Here is a 21,387-nt window from a genome sequence, read left to right as displayed (position 1 = left end):
TCTATTTTAGTGTTGGATAAAACAAAAACTCTTGCTAGCACTAATATACTGGGCTTTTAAAAAGTTTTTATTCGAAATATCTACAAAGGTGAATTTTATGAGCAGTTTCATACAAAAGGATTTAACTTTCCATCTCTTAAAAGCCAACATCTATTCCCAAGAAAACAATGAAAGAACATGCATGATGGATGTGTTTATTGTGAGGGAGAGGGTGAAGTTGAACTTTTAAAGTATTTTGGTAAGAAAACAGGGTGTGGGCATTTCAACAACTCACAGCAGAGTACTTCTGCATGAGGGAGGCTTAAAAATGTTGACAGAAATCCACGGTATGTAGTAAAATATATCATTTTTTTCTATTTACAAAAGGTCTTGACTTTATACAGCTATAAGGTTCTTTACAACAGAATAACATACAAACAAGTAAAAATCTTGTGATTGGAAACACAGAAAATAGAAGCCTTGTCTCATTACTCACCTTTCAGAAAATAGCATGAAGCAATGGCTTTGCTTGAATCTGATCAGTCAAGACTGAAAGGTTTGGGATGGTAATCATCTAGGGTAATTGCCACCAAATTAAAGATCAGCTATCAGTCACTAAGTGTCATGCCTTGCACTAGATCCCACTGAGGAGAACAAGTGAGTTCTGATTCTATATGGCAAACTTCAGCACAAGTAAAAACTACAATGAAGGGCTAAAAGTGTCTAACAAAAATCACCTTCCATTTCCCATCTCACATTTAAGCCAGCTTCAATAAGTGGAGTGCCTATCATGTTAATATGACCCATTCCTATTTATAAACAGCCTGACGTGTTTTTACCTTAAAATTTAAGTTGCATGTTCTCATTAAGACAGTTTTGGATATTTAAGGTGTACTCAATGTACTTAATGACTGTGTCTTCAGTTCTGGGTTCATATGGTTTATGGCAATGGTGCCTTCTCAAGTCCTTTAATGAGGAAGACGGGCACTATGGTGATGGATGTTAACTAATGTTTTGCATTCATTAAGTGCCCACTATATGCCAGGCACCTAGGTCACGGGATAACAATGAATGAAATAGAAAAATCCCTGCCAACTAATTTATGACTACCATTGAATCAAGGCTGGTTAAAATCCATTTGGTACGGAGATACATACCCAAAGGGAGGAAAATACATTAAAGGGAACTGTATACTTGGCATTGTGTGCATTAAGAAATGATCAGTTTAAAATATCTTTAAGTCATCCAAACACAAAGTTGCCTTGATATTCATGACCTCACAGTGGCTCACGCTACCCACACAAGACCAGCATAACAGGAGGGGAAAAAATAATGGCATAAAATGGAAGAGAGACTAATTGGAAAGAAGGGATTCTGTGGAGGGGCGATTTGGATGGGGCAGTAACTGGAAGGGGATTATGATTATAGTATATTGTCAATAAATCTTGAAAATTTTTAAAGTTTACATTTAAATTACATAATATACAATACTATAAAGGCATTCTCCATTCACTTACCTATTTGATTATAAATAGCTCTTAAATAGCATGTAAACTTAATTTTAAAAAAATGCAATGTGGCTGCTCTTTTCTGGGCATAAAATAAAGAAAAATTGCTTAGCCAGACTGTCAGAACTACAATAAAACCAGAATTTAGGAAATACTTCAAGTGGTTAATAACTGAAGACTATGTACTGTAAGTCGAAGCTACAATGGTTATATAAAAACGTATACAGTCTTTCCAGGTATTAATTTCATCGACTTACAATTCTGAATCAACTCTAGGATTATCCTTTTTCATTTTGTAGCTATCCAGCATCAAGCCCAACTAAGCAAAAGCCAAAAGATAAAAAAAACTGACTAGTCTATCAAATTTACTGAGAGGCACAGAAAATATTTTTACATATTGAAAAAGTGATGGAACCACTGATTTAAATTCACTTAGGAAAATTGCAAATAATCCTTATGCTTAATCGGCTGCATTATCTAATTTCTCTCACAAATTCAAATTTTCCTAATGTGGAAATCATGGAATGAATAGAATGGAAGAATGTTAAATATCTGAGGTCCTGATATTGGTGAATGTCAAATATTAGGGATACTGAGGGAAAATAAGCTTCAAACATTTTCTTTCAAGTCTTAAATGCCCTTTTCTTTTTTCTGATTGAACATATTTGACCAATTCTTATTGAACCAATAATTTTAAGAAGTTTCTTTCAGCATGTTTCAAACTGATGATTTAAAAACAAGTAAAAAAAAAGGCCCACAGACAATTCAGTATCTTGCCATTACTTATACCTTCAGAGAAAGTATCTTTCTGATAACTCCAGTACATTTGATGGAACCATCAAAAGTAGATGAGGGATCACACACTTGATTCACATCTTTTACGGCAAAGGTGGCTACATTTCCAGTCACCTTCACCTTGCTTCTATATCTTTGTGTCAAATAATTTGCATGGTTAAACTACAGGTGTAATTAATAATTTATATCATCTTATAGGGATTAGAAGATTTGAAAAGACTAAAGTTGTACTTTTAAAAATCACCACCATGAAGTAAATAAAACATGTTTTACAGATTCTAATGTCTCTTGTGAAACAGCAGTGTATCCCAATGCACGATTTAGACTTCCACAGCAAGTGCTTTACATGAGTAGCAATCTTAACTCTCGTTGCAACAGGACCATAAAAATTAATTCAAGGTAATTCTGTTGCCCAAGTTGTAATGTGTTTTGACTAACATAGTTGGGGACTAATCTCAAGCAAACAATTTTTGATTACATTTTCTCCAAGATGATTTTTTTTCCCCTGCAAAGTCATGCCATAGTTCCTAACAGAAATGACATGGTGGCAAATTTAGAAAAAAAATCACACTGCTCTAAGCCTTTACACAATGGCCGCAAGATTTAATCACAACACTGGGCAAGTTGGGAAAGAGCTGCACTGGTTTGTCTCATGTTCAGATTCACTAAAAAGGCCAAGGAAACAATGTTATGTTCTAAATCTCAACTTGAACTAGGGAAACTCAGCATGTCCAAATGAAAAGAATAAGGATAGTTCCCTAAGATGATATCCAAGAGTGCTAACACTTAAAGAAAAGCTTCCTGCACTGAAGGAAAATGGTGATATTACCAACCTTCAAAAGTTAGCATGTAAAGAATAGTCTATCTTTAAGCTATTGTCTCACCAAAATATTCCATAAGAAACAAGTGAAAAATGAAGGGAAATCAAATATACTGATTTATAATCTTAAAAAAGGGAAAGTAAACTAGCTATTGTGGGTTATTAGCAAAATTTCAGGTATTTTCTTTCAAATGTTCATACAGTTTCTTTAGAGCTAAACACTTTCATTAGAAATAAATACTAGTACACACTAGAAGAGAAGGTTTAATAATTGATAAAAATGTACAAAAATATTCAAATCAGAAATGCTTTAGAATGTACCATGAAGTCAATACTTCTCAGTGAGTAGGGAAGGTAAAAGACCTCATCAGCGGGGGAAAAAAAAAGCGCAAGAGAAAGACTTTTTTTTTTTTAAATCAAGACAGCTGTATAAAGAAAATGTTTAAGTCAACATTGATATCTTTTTTTTTTTTAGACAAGGATATTTCAACTATCACTCAGTTCGGTGGCACATTCTTTAACAGGTCCTTAAGGCAATATATTTAAACTCATTTACAATTTGATTTGATGTTAACTTTTTGAAACATCACCTCAAAATAGATGCTTAAAATAATGCCCTCAAATAGCCTTTTAAAAAATGTGTTCAGATGTTCTATAAAAAACAATGGTGGCTATTACAGCAGTGCTTATTAGCACCACTATATTTAAGGGTTGACTGGATTTCCATCAAAAACACCTGTCATTTTAAGAGCTCATCATCAAAGATCTTACTGGCTTTAAGCAGTTGGGTAGTGCACAAAAAAGCAGTTTTATTGGTTGCTGGTGCTTTTTTTGTACTACATTATCAAAAAAAAAATTCTCATTGTATTTTTGAAATCTATAAAGTAAATCAAATCAGCTCATGACTTAGACTTTAGAACAAAGTGGAGACATCTGCGGTTATCAGTGAATTGCCACCTTTAATCCATCCATCCTGCAGTGCCCTATGAAAGGGTCACAGAAAGACAGTTATGACCGTAGGAAAATATGATTCTTGATACAGAATCAAATGTTATTTTCATTTTCCTTTGCTTTTATAAAGTCCACAATAACAATACTTAAATGCACTTTTCCTGTGATACAATTAAAACCCAGTGTTATGTAAATTGAACTTAAAATAGTCCCTGGTCTGAATTAGACTTTAAATCATATTATAAACATATATTTGGTATAATTTATTGATCATCATCCAGTTGCTCCAAAAGGGTTCTTCGGCGCTTTTCTAATTCCCCTTCACTCAGTTCACTGCCAGAAGTATCCCAATTACCCTGAAAAGACATAAATATAATTACAGTTGAAGTCAGTCTTGAGGTCAGTGGACCTGTGTAAAAACAAACAACAAAAACCTTACAAAATCTATACTCCAGAAGAGAGACGGAGGGAGGTAGAGATAAATGAATGGGTGCCAGGCCTCTTGCCACTGCAAACACAAGCACCATTTTATGCCTCGGGCTTTAACTGGGGAATCAAACCCAGGGCAACAGGTTTTGCCAGCAAGCATCTTTTAAGTGTTGAGCCACCTTTCCCAGTCCTTCATATGGATTCTCTAACACAAAAACCCCATTTCACAGGATTTAAACAACTGAACTTCCCCAAATACTTGATTGCATTAGAAGACATAGCAAGGATGAGATCTTTGTATGATGCTTTCACTTTACAAGAGTAGTAAACCCAAAAGAAGAGAACATATTGATTTTTTTTTGTTGTTGTTTTTTCCCCTTCATTTTACAGAACTAGATATGAAAAGTCTCATTTCTATTCAGTGGAAGTCAGGTGTTCACTCCCTAGGCAATATACTGTTAATTTTACACAGACTCTAAAGTTAACCCTGTAAATGGAAACAATTTCATTCTAAAAATTCTTAATATTTTCCTTGAACACACAAAATTTACAAACAGAACAATATTCAAAACAAATAAGCAAAAACAATGCTATAGAAGTATAAGAAACAGTCTTTCAAAAGTGGAATCCACCTTAACTGTCTACTGCAGGGAAAAAAAAAAAAAAACAAAATAAAAAACACTAGCCTGCAGGAAGAATGGAGGCAGAATTAACTCTTCACTGTGGCTGTTAATCAGACTCCTTTATTGCATGCAGCCTTGCAAAAAAGAGACAATTATACTAAAGTTACTACCAAGGGGTGGGACCCGGGATTGAACAATTCATCCTCCCTATTGAGGGACTAACTTTGGCAGCGCCATACCATGTGTAAAGGCTACTGCTAGTGCTATAATGTTATGTATGTATGTATAAGAAATTACAACTAGTATTTGATATTCTATTTTATGTTAAAATACTAACTTTAATGTATATTCTCCAACTATTCTTTTGTGTCTACCTTTCTCTACCACTCACTATTTTAGTTACTGGGATGTTTTATAAACGGTTTAGGAAAAATAATCTCAAGAACTGGAATGAAGCTGGGCATGGGGGCACACGCCTTTAATCCCAGCACTTGGGAGGCAGAGGTATGAGGATTGATGTGAGTTTTAGGCCACCCAGAGACAAAGTGAATTCCAGGTCCTACCTTGAAAATAAAACAAACAAACAAACAAAAAATTCAAAAAAGCACAAACAACAAAAAACTCAGCAACTTTAAAAACAAGGTAGGAAATGCCTCATGATACTTCTTAGTATAGAATGTACAACATGGGACATATCTTAACTGTATCTTTAAAAAAAGCACAGCTATTTTCATTGCCATTGATTTTTTAAAGGAATATAAAATTTAAGAGACTCAAATCAAGGGTCATTTATGGTCACATATACTAAAAAACTATTGTGTATAAAGAGAAGGAAACAGAATTTTCTGTTATTTTTCCAATGTTCACACACCTACAAAGGCCTATTCTTTAAAAACATTGTGGTTCTAGCTATAGTACTCATTTTTGTATTTTGCAAACACAGGAAATAAACAATAGTAAATACGTACAGAATCCTTTCCAGTCTTTTTCTTAGGTGATTTGTGTTTTGATTCTGATCTTTGCCTAGTTCTGTCTTTTTCACTTTCCCGGTCTTTTTCTTTTTTATCTTTCTCTCGCTCAGTATCTGATTCTGGAGAGTCCTATGTAAATAAAAACAAGTCAGCATTTTGATAAGGGCACCATTCTGCTAAAAAAAATTTTTAAGATATTTTATTTATTTACTTATGAAAGAGACAGAGAGAAAGAAAAAAGAAATGAAAACGGGCACACCAGAGCCTCCAGCCACTGCAAATGAACTCCAAATGCATGTGCCCCCACATGCACCTGGCTTACATGGGTCCTGAGATATCGAACCTGGGTCCTTAGGCTTCACAGGCAAATGCCTTAACTGCGAAGCCATTTCTCCAGCCCAAAATACTTTATATAGGTAATACTGAAGACCATTCACATGCGTTTATACCATGGTGAAATATAATTTAAAAAGATTAATGTGAGGATTTGATACAATTTTCTCAGGATTCATTTGGAGAGGCAGAGACAACCTTTTCCATAGGCTGGAGATGACATTCTGATAGGGTGAAACAACACTAGAAGCCTCACTACAATTTAAGACAGGTTACATTTATAGTACAAAGGCATATATTATGTCTTAGCTATACTGAACTACAACCCCAGCTCATGGATTAATTTTCCTTCAATCAAATGTATGTTTCTTCAGTTATGTATAAGGGTGGTGCTTATTAGGCTGCTCATTAATCACATATAAAGATGGTATACTACATTCTTCCCTCAAAATCTTAATGCTTAAATATTTAGATATGAACACATTTAAGTAATCAGTATGAAAAAAAATCAAGAGGTGTGTGGTAGAGCTCAGATGCTTATACTTTGAAACTTCTCAAGTAATCCAAATGTACAACTGCAAGAAGACAGTGGTTGTACAAAACATTTGTGACTCTTACCATGCTTCTCGTTACTTTTAAAGACCAGGGTAGGAGCCTTAACATTGGTATGTATTAAGAAGATCAAAGTGGGGCTGGAGGGATGGCTTAGCGGCTAAGGTGTTTGCCTGCAAAGCCAAAGGACCCAGGTTCAATACTCCAGATCCCACGTGAGCCAGATGCACAACGGGGTGCACACGTCTGGAGTTCGTTTGCAGTGGCTGGAGCCCCTGGCGTGCCCATTCTCTCTCTCTCTCTGCCTCTTTCTCTCAAATAAATAACTAAACAAATAAAATATATTTAAAAAAAAAAGATCAAAGCGAAGGACCACTACTCTCTTTATGTGAGGTCCACCTGAACTCTACAGAAATTAGATTACAACAGAGTCATCCTATGTATGGCCACTGGCTAAGAAATTTGGTACAAAGTAATTATTAGAAACTTGCTTACAGATTTATGTCTCCTCTTCTTGCTTTTTTTCTTATGTTTTTTTGATTTCTTATAACTTCTCTCTAAGGAACATAAAAGGAAAAAGTATCAGAATACAGGGAAATAAAAGTGTCAATGATTGTAATAAAGTAAATAGAAATGCTCACCAGACTCTGCGCTAGAAGAGTGTTCTGAACCAGAATGGGACTCGGAACGCTGTCTTTTTTTCTTTGAATGGCTGTCATCATCATCTGAATCTGACCCCTAAACAGTACACATAATTTCATTCATATAGGTGCTAATAAATGTTTGACTTTATTCATGGTGCCAGGAAATAAACTTTCTTACCGATCGAGAGCGAGAACGTTTCCTGTGATGTTTTTTAGACTTTTTAGAATGTTTCTTGTTTTTTGAATGATGATGTTGACATTCATGCTAAAGAAGCCAAGAAAAAGGAAAATTTTATGAATTGTATTTGCTTTACACAGCCAATCATAAATAAATTTTAAAAAGCTAACCATACACAAAGTCTCAGACATCGTATTTAGCATGTGGTACCTAGAAATAGTACAAAGAATGATTATCATTAAAATTTTGTTGTCTTTTTCTTTCTCTTCAATAAACCCTCATTAAATATAACTAAAACAAGTTTTTATCAAAATGACAATAGCCTTGGTTGGCACAATATAGAAATGTTTAGTAATTCAAATTGCTTTCAGTAACTAACATACTATAGCATTAAGGCGTGGCTTTGCTGCTTAATTGGGTGGTTTTGGTGAGCAAACTGTGCCAGACACTGAGATAAAGAAGCCATCCTTGAACTGATAGCCACTAAATCTATTCTTCCCCAAGAAACATTTCTTCATTATTCAAAAAAAAACCATTCTTATACATCCACATGCCGTGTATTCTCAAGACTTAAAAAAAAAAATTCATCTGGCTAGGGGACTGGGAATGTTGCACTAAAACCTCCTTGCCTTCCAAAGCTTACACTGATGGTTCTCAAAGTCTAGTGTCTAAACCACAGAAGTGGGATGGAATATCTGGCTCAGAAGGGACCTTACCTTCTTTGTATCACTGCTACCTCAAGGCCCAATTTACCAGGTTCCATATTCTGAATGTTTAGTTAAAAGTGATATCATCTTTAGTTCCATTTACCACCTCACTCCATTATCCTAGCACAAATCATGAAAAATATCTGGCTGGAGATTCTTGAATCGGCAATAGGTAAGACACTGTTTGGATTCAAAATTGAACTTTTAACCCGTACTCCATCTGCCTTAATGAATGACATAGTGCTAACCTCCAACAACAGAAGGACTACATTAATCATATATATATATATATTCTCTGCTACTTTGTTCTTTTAAACAAGGCTGACATACTGGCCATACTAATTTTTCTGCCTGCCATGCAAACAGGATTGGCAGCCCTAACTCTAACTCCTCCCTGTCTCCTGATTAGATAGTGTAAGTCCATATTATCTTTCAAGTATAAACTTTGATGATTAACTTTTGAAACACTCCCCAAGTGTACACTCTCTTTCACACTCCCATATTAGTTACCTACCTTTTACCTACAACCTTGACAGTAGTAGAAACCCTTCAAGTCTAAGGCTGCAGAGGAAGAACTAATGGCCAAGAAAGACCAACCAGAGGAAATAGTAAAACAACACAGGGCTGAATAAGTACATGGTAGCAGAAAGAACTTTTGTTAATGATATTAATCATCAACAAATCATTAAAAAAATATGTAGCCTTTGTGCCCTACTATCACATCAATAGTAGAATAAATATGTACTATTTTCTTTTGGCTTGTCTCAAAATGTTAGCTGTCTAGAACCAAGAGGAAACTTTAAAAGCACTAGAGACAGACACTATAGGTTGAAATCCCTTTCCTGAAAAGTTACTGCTCTTCTTTTTGCCATACTTGTTTGATTTTTTCTCCTAACACCACAGGCTTGCCATGAGGATGTAATCTATATAAAACATAAACAATTGGCCCATATAAGTTGTATTATTCAATAATTACTGGTCAATTTACCTGAATTAATAAGTGCTAACCTAGAACCTCAATCAAAATACTAGCACTACAAAACTAATGGAACAATTTGAGATTTTAACAAGAACTTAATATTTATCCCATTATTTTTCAGAAACTCTCTGGCTTTTCTACATATCAAATTAAGTACAATGTCTGAAATATTCTTAAAGTTTTCTTGTAAAGCAGATGGAACAGCTTTCAAGATTTATTGTTAAATGTTTAAAACCAGACGCACACAAATTGCAGGATTCCTCAGTTGGAAGCTTTGACTATATTACCCACAATAAATGCATAGTACTTTTAGGGTTATAACTAATCTGTAAGTGACACTTGTCTGAGTTTCTCAAGTTATGAAGCAAACACTATGCCTCTGTACACTAGTCTTGATGAGCCATGTAAACCTGCAATTTCACATAATTTCTACAAAAGAAGGCAGTCCTTGACCAATTGTATCAAACCAGTAAACTGTAGTTTTTCTTCTTTTAATCTTTTAATATAGTTTGCTCTTTTCAAATTCTTTCATTTTAAAGATAGTTCCATATTTTTAATTTTATGTTATATCAACCAATTAATGAGAATTACCTCAAGCACATGCATGAAATCTTTAAATATTCTTTTTCTTTCAGACTCTAGAGTTATGTCTTCAAATGCTGGCTCTTTTACAAATCTCTCCCGGATCTGAAAAAAAATAAAGACATGAAATAAATATATAAACGATAAGCATTTCACTTTTCACTGTCCCTGAAAGAATCCTATCAATAGATGAAAACTGTGATGAATTCATCCCTTCAAAGGTTTTCTCTTCTTTTAAATGTTTAAAACATTATTTTTTTTTTCCATTTGTGAGCAGAGAGACCAGGAAGGAGAATGGGTGTGCAGGGGCCTCTTGCAACTGCAAACAAACTCCAGATAGAAGCACCACTTTGTGTATCTGCTTTATGTGGGACTGAACCTGGGCTAGCAAACTTTCTAATCAAGTGTCTTAAGCCAGTGAGCCACCTAATACACTTTTGATATATTAGAAATAAATTTAGTATGTTCTATCAGTTGTGGGCATAATATGAAAAAGGAACACTTTTATTTTCAACTGTGAAACATGGTTTACTATGGAAAACTTCTAAGTATACATACATCTTCCCAGACAGCATCCAGCTCTATTGGAGGAGCAGCTTGCTTCAACATACTCTTAAATGCAGACTCTTTTCGTTTCATCTTCCGAGCTTCCTCTTTTTCTCTTTCCCGTTCACGGGCTTCTGCCTTTTCTAGTAGCTATTGGAAAATCATTTTTAATTAAGTTATGATAGCATAATTATAATTCTGATTAAGTCAAATAGTTAATTCATTGCTCTTAATTTATAAGTATACTTGCATCTTAATCTTGTGCACTGGAAGTTTAATGCCATCCATCATCTGAACACATATTTTTTATATTACCTAATATTCTGACTCATAGTCCCATGTCCTAGTGGCCTACAACTTATAACTTTTACATAAATTACATAACTTTAAAAAAATAAATTAGAAATTTCATTATTCATACTAAGCTAATTATTTTTAATAGTTATACTTAATACTTTAATACTTACACTATTGAAAGCTAACTTGATGTTCCCAGCATCCAAAGTAGTTGATCTTTTAGTTGAACTGATTATTGCCACAAAATCTTCAAAAGTTGTATTTACTTCAACTACAAATCCTTTATCCTAAAAAAGCAAAAATATTGCTATCAAAAAATACATCAAACAAAGTAACAATGTAATAATTTTTAGTAGGTTGACAGGTAGAAATAAGTATCCTTATTTACCTTTAGAATGTCCTTTATTATCTTTTTTTCATCATGATAGCGTGCTTTAAGATCCTCAACATAAAACTTGAAAAGATCAAGTGCAGTTGATCCTAACGAAAAAACTAAAGAAGTCAAAAGCTAGCTCTAACTAAGAGCTGCAATTACTTTTTTGTTTGTAAAACAAACATAAAATAAAGCACCCTATACATACATGCAACAACCACCTTCCCACCTTGGATCATTCCAACTACTGTAAGTTTGGAAAGAAAAGAATCTCACCAGGCTGACCCAGCATGTTAGTGAATCTAATGTCAGAACTAATAGTTGGATACAATTCCATCCAAGAGGACATAGAATGTAGCTGTCCATGTTCGTGCAATTCATCTAAAAATATCTGCAGGGGGAAAAAAAATCCCTATTACATTTGAAATATACATTAGTTATATCTAAAACTAGGCTAACATTGTTATCCAATGTTTAGGTCTAAAGAATATTTGCTAACTGATGAAAGCAAATCTTTTTAGACCAAAAAACATAAAATTCCTTCAGTGGAATGGAACTTTCAAACATAATGCATCATTTTAACCTTCACTTGTTTAACAAACTAATTCCAGCTAATAAACAATGAAATGCTCAAATAATGTGTATGCATCTAGCCATAAAAGTAATTCAAAATACTGAATTATCACCTATTGCAAATGATTAAGCTAAAGACTGGATATGCACATTTCCTGCAAAATAGACTTTTTGTTTTAGTGCCTATTGTGCTTTGTTTTTATTCACATTAAAATATTAAAAAATGCATTTAATTTCTCCAAAGTAATTGGAAAAATTAGGGCTCAAAACCTTATCTGATATCAAAACCATTTCTTTTCCTTTAAGCTGTTACTTTTTTTTTTTTTTTTTTTTGGTTTTTCGAGGTAGGATTTCACTCTAGCTCAGAATAGCTGCTATACTTTAAATGCAAGCTTCTCTTTTCTTTCATATTGCTGACTTCTAAGGAAACTATGACCTTAAATCCTATTCCCATATTTCCAAGATCTACAGTATTCAACCATTCCTACTAAACAAAGGTAGCTTCAAACCACGAACTGTGACTAAACTATGACACGTAGTAAACACATAATGAAAATCTTAGCAGTTAAAATTAACAAAAAATTCAATTAAAAAAATGTACATGTTAAAATAAGATCTTGAGGCTAGAGAAATGGCGTAGTGGCTGAGGTACTTGTCTGCAAAGCCAACAGACCCAGGCTCAATTCCCCCAGACCCAGGTAAGCCAGGTACATAAGGTTGCACATGCACCTGGAGTTTAATTATAGTGGCTGGATACCCTTACAGCAGCCATTCTCTCTCTCCCAAAGAAAAGAAAAAAGATCTTGGTTATATTAGGTAAGTTAGTTACTATATTTAATTACAAATTCCTAAACTGAAATATACAACAAACACATTTTATTGGATAGAGCTTAGCTAGTTATCACTACCTACTGTGAAACTTCTCCTAAAGCAAAAAGCATGTTTATACCATATTACCACTATAAAATCCCCTCTTTCCTTCCTTTCTTCTTTTTTTTTAAGGTAAGGTTCTCCTCTAGTCCAGGCTGTAGTCTCAGGCTGGCCTTGAACTGATGGCAATGCTACTCTGCCTCTCAAGTGCTGAGTTCTGGAACTGAAGGAGTGCACCACCATACCCAGCTTGAAATCTTTTTCTTTTTTTGAGGTAGGGTCTTGCTCTAGCTCAGGCTGACTTGGAATTTACCATTGTAATCTCAGGCTGGCCTTGAACTCCTGCAATCCTCCTACCTCTGCCTCCAGAGCACTGGGACAGAGTGTGCCACCACACCCAGCTGATCCTTTGCTTAAACCCCTTTTTGTTCCTACCTTCTAACATAAATCAGACTGGGATAATTCAGGCTACCCTTTGGGTCACTATGTTTCTCTCCTTTCCTTCTCCATATAGGCTTTAATGTAAACTTCTTTCATCTCTAGTTCTAGCATTTGATGCTTTATATCATATTCTCAATTTTTTTGTGTGTCATTTGGATCACTATTTTCACTGTCACTTTCATGTGTTTCTTTATGGTTAACTACTGTTAACTTTGAACTTCCACAGAAACATTAAAGCTCAGGACTGGATAAATGGTTAAGTAAATAAAGGAGCCTTGCTTTAACCTGGCAGGGTACAGGTTCACTTCCCTAGTACCCATGTAAAGCCAGATACACAAAGTGGTCCATGAGTCTGGAGTTCATTTATAACCACAAGAGGCCTTGGTGTGGCATACTCTCGGTATCTCTGTCTCACCACTAAGTAAATAAAAGGAAGGAAAAAAAAAAAAAGCTCAAAAGTGGGCTGGAGTGATGGCTTAGTGATTAAGGTTCTTGCTTGAGAAGAGTAAGGACCCAGGTCCAATTCCCCATTACCCAGGTAAGCCAGATATACACTGGAGCATGCACCTGAAGTTTGCGTGCAGTGGCTGGAGGCATTTGCATGCCCATTTTCTCTTTCCCTATCTGCACACACCCCTCAAATCAATAAATTGTTTTTTTGGGGGGAAAAAACGCTCAAAAGTTGCAGGACAGTAATAAAAAATGTGTTCTCGGGGCTGGAGAGATGGCTTAGCGGTTAACTGCTTGCCTGTGAAGCCTAAGGACCCCAATTCAAGGCTCAATTCCCCAGGACCCACATAAGCAAGATGCACAAGGGAGCGCCTGCATCTGGAGTTTGTTTGCAGTGGCTGGAGGCCCTGGTGTGCTCATTCTCTCTCTCCTTCTCTCTCTCCTTCTCTCTCCCCCTCTCTCTGCCTCTTTGTCACTCATAAATAAAAACAAACATGATTACGTAAACATTAAATGTAGACTATTTTATGGCTAGCTGTGACCACTTGACAAAATTCTCAAAAACCAAATATGAGTGAAGGGGAGTAGAACTTCTACATCTCTGGCTTTAAGAAGATCGTCTTTTGGTTATTTCCCCATTCATGAGAAACTCCATTTCTTCCTCCCTTCTTTTAAATTCTATCTATAAACTCTGTATTTAAATCTTTCCAAGATAAAAAAAAAAAATCATTGTTTGATTTCTAGGATAAAATATTATCATAGCAACAGCATAACCCTAAGGAAGATCGGGAATTCAAAAACCTATCTCAGATGATCAAAAATTAACTATTAAAGAATTCTATGTATATAGGTCCCTCACAAAGCCTAGGCCAATAATTTAGGAATATATCAAAATTATTTATACAACTGTTCAAGATCAGTGACCATACTATGAAGCTAAACTAGGAAAGAAATTTTTCTATTACCTGAAAAGATTCCCTATTTTTACGTTGTCGTCTCCTTTCTCTCAATAAACTCTTCTGTTTTTCTTCTTCCTCTTCCTTTTCTAAAGCCCGGATGTGTTCCTCAAAGCAAATCAATGCGTCTTCTTTATCCATGTCTAAAGTGTTTTTCAGGGAAAATTTAAATATACACATCTCAAATTCTAACAAGAAAAGCAGTCTATTTGCATTAACTCATTAAAATTTCAAAGTCCCCTTTAATACCTTTGTATTTCATGTTAGATATGATTTGTAATCAACTTAAAACAAAGAAAATATAAGTGTCATGTAAGCAAGGTCATAATTGTTCCATGAACCTTTTAAAGTAGTCACACATCACATTAAAAAATGATGAGTAAACTATGAAGTCATTTTGTAATTATGTGAGCATTAGAATACACTTATACAAATTGAGGCTGCTACATCACAGTAGTAAATATAATCTCACAGGACTACCATTTATACATGGTCATTATCACCTGAAACATTACTTTGTGGTACATAACTACACAATTCTATGCCATACCAAGAAACCTACTGGAGCATAATTTTCAGAGTAGTGATAAATGAAGAAAGCTGTATTTAAAAACTAAATAATCCAGAAAATGTCATTGCAGAAGGTTGGTTCATTTTTATTTTTATTTTTATTTATTTGACAGAGAAAAGGGGGAGAAGAGGTGCAACAGGCTCTCTAGCTACTGCAAACTCCCCAGACACATGCGCCCCCTTGTGCATCTGGTTAACGTAGGTCTTGGGGAATCGAACCTGGATCCTTTGGCTTTTCAGGCAAACGCCCTAACTGCTAAGCCATCCCTCCAGCTCAAGGGTAAGATTTTTAAAAAATATATTTCAATTTATTTATATGCAATCAGAGATAGAGAGAAGAAAGAGAGGGAGAGAGAGAATGGACACGACAAGGCCTCTACCCACTGCAAAACAACTCTAGATACATGCGCCACTGTGCACCTGGCTTCATGTGGTTACTAGGGGAATTGAACTCTGATTGTTAGGCTTTACAGGCAAGTGCCTCAAGTGCTAAACCATCTCTCCAGCCCCTAATAAGATTTTGAAACATTTTAGTTTTTGGAAACCCAGGCGATAGGACACTATAGGTCAGAAATAGTGCTTGCCTAGTATCCTTAGTACCACATAGACAAAAAAATTGCTAAGTCAAAGAGAGAGCATTAAATGAAATCAACTAATTTACATATAAATAGCAAATGACATATAACTGATTAAGCACAATTTTAAATTTGATGTGTAAGTTACATATTTCAAAAATTACCTATTAAAAGTAAATATATTTCTGGAAAATATTTTGCACTGAATCATAAAATTCAATGAGAAGAATCCATTTGAAATAAGTAACAGTTTGTGGTACAGTCAGCCTGTAACTTTTTTCTACAAGTGGGCAAACCATTGTGTAAAACTGAGCTAGTAGGCAGGAGAGATGGATCAGTGGTTAAGGTGCATGCCTACAAACCCTAACTACCAGTTTGATTCCCCCATACCCAACTGGAGTTTGTCTGCAGGAGCTTGAAGTCCTGGTGCACCCATGCTGAAGAATGTCTCTCTTCTCTCTCTGCTTGCCAATAAATAAATAAATAAATAAACAAACAAACAAATAAAAATATTTGAGCTAGTTACTATAAAGGTGAGAGTGATTCTTTTCATCTCATAGAGTAGTTAAGAATCTGTCACTACAAGATACTGTATCTATTGTTTTCTTATTTAAACATTTTATTCTTACTCTGTAATTCTTCATCCTCTGCAAAAGTTGGATTATCCATCAGATACTGCTGGGCTTCAGACCAAGTAGTAGAATATGTTACATTAGCCATGTTGTCCAGTATGTTCTTTAAGGCTTCCCAATTTCTCTTACGTAATTGCTTTGCTTGCTCCTACAACGAAAGTGTGGATATACATTTTGAAATTTAAACAAAGAAATCTAAATTGCAATTAGTGAAACCTTTCTACTGAGCACATTTTGAATATCATACATGTACCCTGTTTAGTTTGGTACCTGCCTGTGTGGTTCAGTCCTTACCTTCATTTCTTTACAGATTATGAAATCACGTTTCTATTTTTTCATTCCTATTCCATAAACTTGTCTTAACATTTTGCAGTACAGTCAGCATATAATTATGGTAAAAATTAATTTCATTTATTTTTAAGAGAGTGCACGCACAAGACCAAGAGATAAAGAATGGGCACATGAGGGCCTCCAGCCCCTGCAAACAAATTCCCTATACCTGCACCACATTGTGCATCTGGCTTAGGTTGGTCCTGCAGAAACTGAATCCGGGTACTTTGGTACAACTGCCTTAACCACTAAGAAATGTCTATAGCCCTAAAGCATGTGTTTTAAGACATTAATCCACATGTTCACTTCAGCAAAAACAATTGTACATTACTACCATTAGAAATGAATTTTGGGCTGGAGAGATGGCTTAGTGGTTAAGCGCTTGCTTGAGAAGCCTAAGGACCCCGGTTCGAGGCTCAATTCCCCAAGACCCACGTTAGCCAGATGCACAAGGGGGGCGCATGCATCTGGTGTTCATTTGCAGTGGCTGGAGGCCCTGGCATGCCTATTCTCTCTCTGTTTCTTTCTGTCTGTCACTTTCAAATAAATAAATAAAAATAAACAAAAATTTTAAAAAAAATGAATTTTAAGGACTAGGGAGACTGCTTCATGGTTAAAGTGCTTTTATGGCAAGCCTAAGGACCCAGGTTTGATTTCCCAGAATCCATGTAAGCCAGAAAGATGCACATGGTAGTGTATGTGTTTGGAGTTTGTAGTGGCTAGAGGCCCTGGGACACCTATTTTCCCTGTCTCTCTCTCTCTCATTCTCTTGCTTTCTAATGAATAAAACTAAAATATTTATGGGGCTGGACGGATGGCTTAGTGGTTAAGGCGTTTGCCTGCAAAACCAAAGGAGCCAGGTTCTACTCACCAGACCCATGTAAGCCATACACACAAGGGTACACACCTATCTGACGTTTGTTTGCAGTGGCTGAAGGCCCGGGCATGCTCATTCTATCTACCTGCCTATTTCTCCCTCTCCCTCTCAAATAAATAAATATAAATAAAATAAAAAAAAATTAAAGTAAGATATTTAAAAATAAGAAAGAAATTATAAGTAAAAGTACACCTCTTTCATAAAACAATTTCCCCTAAAACAATCACTCAAGGAACCTCGGTATTTTTAAACCTAATGAGCTTAACTAATAAAGAAGGAGAAACAATTTCATTACTTTGGGAGTTATCTTTAAATAAGATTCTAATGAATAATTTATGTACGACATTAACTGGATATATTAAACCAAAAAACCCAACACATCTGAAATAACTTTTACTCATGGATTTATTTTGTTTTGTCTATAAACACTATTAACTAAGAAGAAATAATACCTTTTCTTTTTTTGACAAGAAGAATAAAACATCTTCATAGATTTCGAGGCGGTCACGCTCTGATATTGCATTCCAGACTTCCAACTCGCCAAACATTTGCTCAGCTTTTCTGGTCATTAAGAAATTTAATGTTATTGTTGACTATGCTGTTAAAATTTAAATCAACTTTACACTAAATTTAAAGCTAATAAATGAATGCTTTTCCCACTCTAAATCTGTAACTGTGTCAGGTAGGAAAGGGTCTGGATAAACACAGTAATAAGGCCTCATCTTCTCTTGGGAAAATTCAAAATGTTTTACACTTTATAATACTTCTATTCCCTAAGGCAGATTATGAAACTGCCCACAGAACTAAATAGACTCATTACTAATTTAATTAATACATGAAACACTGTAATTCAGAGACCTTCACTAGGTTCTTCTCAAAGAAAGAAGTACAAACACAATATAGCCCCATAATTTATAGTAAACTTTTAATGCTGAATTACCACCAATCTTAATAATGAACAACCTAAAACTAAAAGTGGCATATAAATTAAATATTTTTAAATGTTATACTTACTTATAATTCCTAATTAATATCTCAAGTAAGCCTATACATTAAATTCAATAAAATGATTATTACTTTATACAAGTTCTACATTCACAATCATCTAACTTCATTATCAACTCTGGACCAGTTACTTTTAAAAAGCATGACAGAAATAACAGAATAACCCTATTGCATACATTTTTTAAAACCTTACTTGAGCTGCAAAATGGTGGTGTATGCCTTTAATCGCAGCACTTGGGAGGTAGAGATAGAAGGATCAGGATCGCTGAGTTTGAAGCTAGAACATGGCTAGATGGTGAGTTTCAGCCTGGGCTAGAGTAAGAAATTACCTCAAAAAACAAAACAAAACAAAACAAAAAACCCCTTACTTGTATCTGGTTGTGGAAGTCATTTTCTCATGATTTTCAAGAAAACGCTGAAAGGATTCCTTAGCCTCTTTATATTTTGATCTTGCTTCTTCTTTTTCTTCTTTCTCTGTCTGGACCTTATAAGCATTAAAAGCCTGCTTTTTCTCACTCAATTTTGCTAAAGCACTATAAAAGGAAAATATCAAGTAAGAGTAAATGAAGGCAGGATAATTAAACATTAGTCCTCTGAAAAATCACAATTTTTTTTACAACTTTTTATTGACAACTTCCATATATTAGACAATGTAACATGATTACAGTCTCCTCCCAACTCCCCTTTCCCTCTCCTAAATCATCCCTTCACTGAATCCCTTCTTTCCAACTAATATCTCTTCTATTTTGTCATCATGAAAACTCACAACTTTTTATGTAAAAGAAAAACAATAGCTCTAAGCATCTACCCTAGCTAATAAGTTGCACCACTCAACATAATTATAAATGTGCTATTGAAAACTAAATTTAAGAATTGCTATATTACCTGTACCGTGGATCATTAATGATCATTTTCATAGCTTGCTCCCACGAAGCATTGGAGGGTACACGCTGAAAATCATTTAAAGGAAAAATTAAAATTTCACACAAGTACAGAAAAAGTCATGTAACAGGAAACTAAGTATAATACTCACTGCAAAAATCAAGCACTTCCCTTTGCAGGAGTTTGAAAAAATTTCTAAACGAGATTTTTATTGAAGCAAATCTGTGATATACCTATTGACTGAAAGGAAAACTCAAACTGAAATTTAAACAGAATATTTCTTTTAGACCACTGATTAAAAAGTAAGCAATGATTATAAATGAAGTCTTAAATTACATATTGAGGCAAAATGTGCTTGTGAAATACTATGCTGAGTTTCACAAGTGATCTTCAATACTATCAGGACAAATATAGTTTACTTTTAGTCATAACAGTTCAGGACACTAGTATTTTTCCACAACTAGGCACTTATTCTATGTCAAGAAGATCTACTACCTTTTCTTTCAGTAACTCTTTAAAAGCTTGCTTTGCCTCCTCCTTAGTATTCCAGGTGTACGTTTTCTTTGCTGGTTGGCTCTCCTCCTCTTCTTTTTTAGGAGTAAAACTAGAAAGAGAGAAATTTAAACATGCTATATTCTTAAATTTAGGAAATTTTTTTTGCTTACAAAAATTTCTTATAGTTGTTCAATGGTGAATTTAGGTAGGACTCTTTATTTGAGACAGGATCCCAGTACAGGTCAGACTGAACTAGAATGCACTACACAGCCCAGGTTGGCCTCAAACTCACAGCCATCCTCCTACCTTACCTTCCTAAGTACTAGAATATAGGAGTGAGCCACTATAGCTGGATGAATTTAACAATTTTAAAATGAAGTTTCCTATATAAACACTGAAAACTACCACAAGACAAAGGACAAAAAGGAACAGGGTTTTTTTGTTGTTTGTTTGTTGTATTTTTCAACTTCAGTCACCAAAACCTTGCACAAATTCAAATGTCCAAATAAAAGATTGAGTTGTTCTAACTGTATTAACAGACTGGTTTCCCTACTCTACAGGAAAATACTTTTGAATGGCTTATATTCAAATGGTTTCATTTCCTAGGCATATATAAAAAGGAGTGTAAATATCAATCTAAATTCATTAGCCAAATGTAGCTCATTATCAGTTTTTTGTTGTTGTTTATTTTTATTTATTTGAGAGAGAGAAAAAAAGAGAAAGAATGAGCACATCAGGGCTTCCAGCCACTGCAAATGAACTCTAGACACATGCACTATCTTGTCCATTTGGCTTACGTGGGTCCTGGGGAATCAAGCCTCAAACTGGGATCCTTAGGCTTCAAGGGAAGTGCTTAACTGCTAAGCCATTTCTCCAGCCCCTCACTGTTACTTTTGTAAATACAATTTTAATAAAATCTGTCTATGCTAAGTGGTCATATATTACTGATTCTTGACTCTGTGCTGTTCCCACAAAGCTAAATAACTATGACAGACACTATGATAGATACTTTATAAGCCAGAAGACCCCAAGTATACACTGTTTGTTTACTAAACATTGATCTATAAGAAGAAATACAAATTCATTACTGCATATAAAATATTATCCACTGTATTTGTTTGAGTTCATTCTGAACCTTAAAAATGTAGTTCCCCATACAAATAACGGGCTGCGCGGGCATGGTGGCGCATGCCTGTAATCCCAGCACTTGGGAGGCAGAAGTAGGAGGTTATCTGTGAATTCGAAGCCACCCTGAGATGACATAGTGAATTCCAGGTCAACCTTAGTGACAGGGATACCCTATCTCAAAAACAAACAAATAACAATAACAATATAATGGGATGGAGAAAAATATTTAAAAAAATACAAAGAAAAAATGATGCTAAGGTCGATTAATAACGTAAAAGTACAAATATATTTTTTGAATTAAGTCCCCTTACATTTATTTAAAGTTATCAAAAAAAA

At 34.8% G+C, this 21,387-nt stretch overlaps 1 protein-coding gene across 8 annotated transcripts in view; it reads right to left on the bottom strand.

Annotated features, from left to right (window-relative positions):
* Window positions 1–49: 49 nt before the first annotated feature.
* Prpf40a (pre-mRNA processing factor 40 homolog A) overlaps window positions 50–21,387 on the bottom strand; it is a 59,867-nt gene continuing 38,529 nt past the window's right edge. For 4 of the 8 annotated variants that reach the window (XM_045146747.1, XM_045146749.1, XM_045146751.1 and 1 more), the window contains 16 exons: window positions 19,924–20,032; window positions 19,432–19,496; window positions 18,915–19,079; window positions 17,994–18,102; window positions 16,332–16,482; window positions 14,567–14,700; window positions 11,544–11,658; window positions 11,283–11,386; window positions 11,065–11,181; window positions 10,610–10,747; window positions 10,061–10,156; window positions 7,784–7,870; window positions 7,603–7,699; window positions 7,457–7,518; window positions 6,074–6,205; window positions 50–4,409 (listed from right to left, as the gene is read on the bottom strand). In XM_045146747.1, coding sequence (XP_045002682.1) covers window positions 4,317–4,409; window positions 6,074–6,205; window positions 7,457–7,518; window positions 7,603–7,699; window positions 7,784–7,870; window positions 10,061–10,156; window positions 10,610–10,747; window positions 11,065–11,181; window positions 11,283–11,386; window positions 11,544–11,658; window positions 14,567–14,700; window positions 16,332–16,482; window positions 17,994–18,102; window positions 18,915–19,079; window positions 19,432–19,496; window positions 19,924–20,032 — 1,774 coding nt within the window. In that variant the 3' untranslated portion in view covers window positions 50–4,316. The remainder of the gene's footprint in view (window positions 4,410–6,073; window positions 6,206–7,456; window positions 7,519–7,602; window positions 7,700–7,783; window positions 7,871–10,060; window positions 10,157–10,609; window positions 10,748–11,064; window positions 11,182–11,282; window positions 11,387–11,543; window positions 11,659–14,566; window positions 14,701–16,331; window positions 16,483–17,993; window positions 18,103–18,914; window positions 19,080–19,431; window positions 19,497–19,923; window positions 20,033–21,387) is intronic. The other 4 variants (XM_004651844.3, XM_045146750.1, XM_004651845.3 and 1 more) reach the window with 1 other exon arrangement.

The sequence above is a fragment of the Jaculus jaculus genome, chromosome 4 (genome assembly GCF_020740685.1).
Source record: "Jaculus jaculus isolate mJacJac1 chromosome 4, mJacJac1.mat.Y.cur, whole genome shotgun sequence".
In the NCBI taxonomy this organism is placed as follows: Eukaryota; Metazoa; Chordata; class Mammalia; order Rodentia; family Dipodidae; genus Jaculus; species Jaculus jaculus.
The sequence above is the reverse complement of the archived record's forward strand: the minus strand, read 5'-3'. Positions and strand labels throughout refer to the sequence as shown.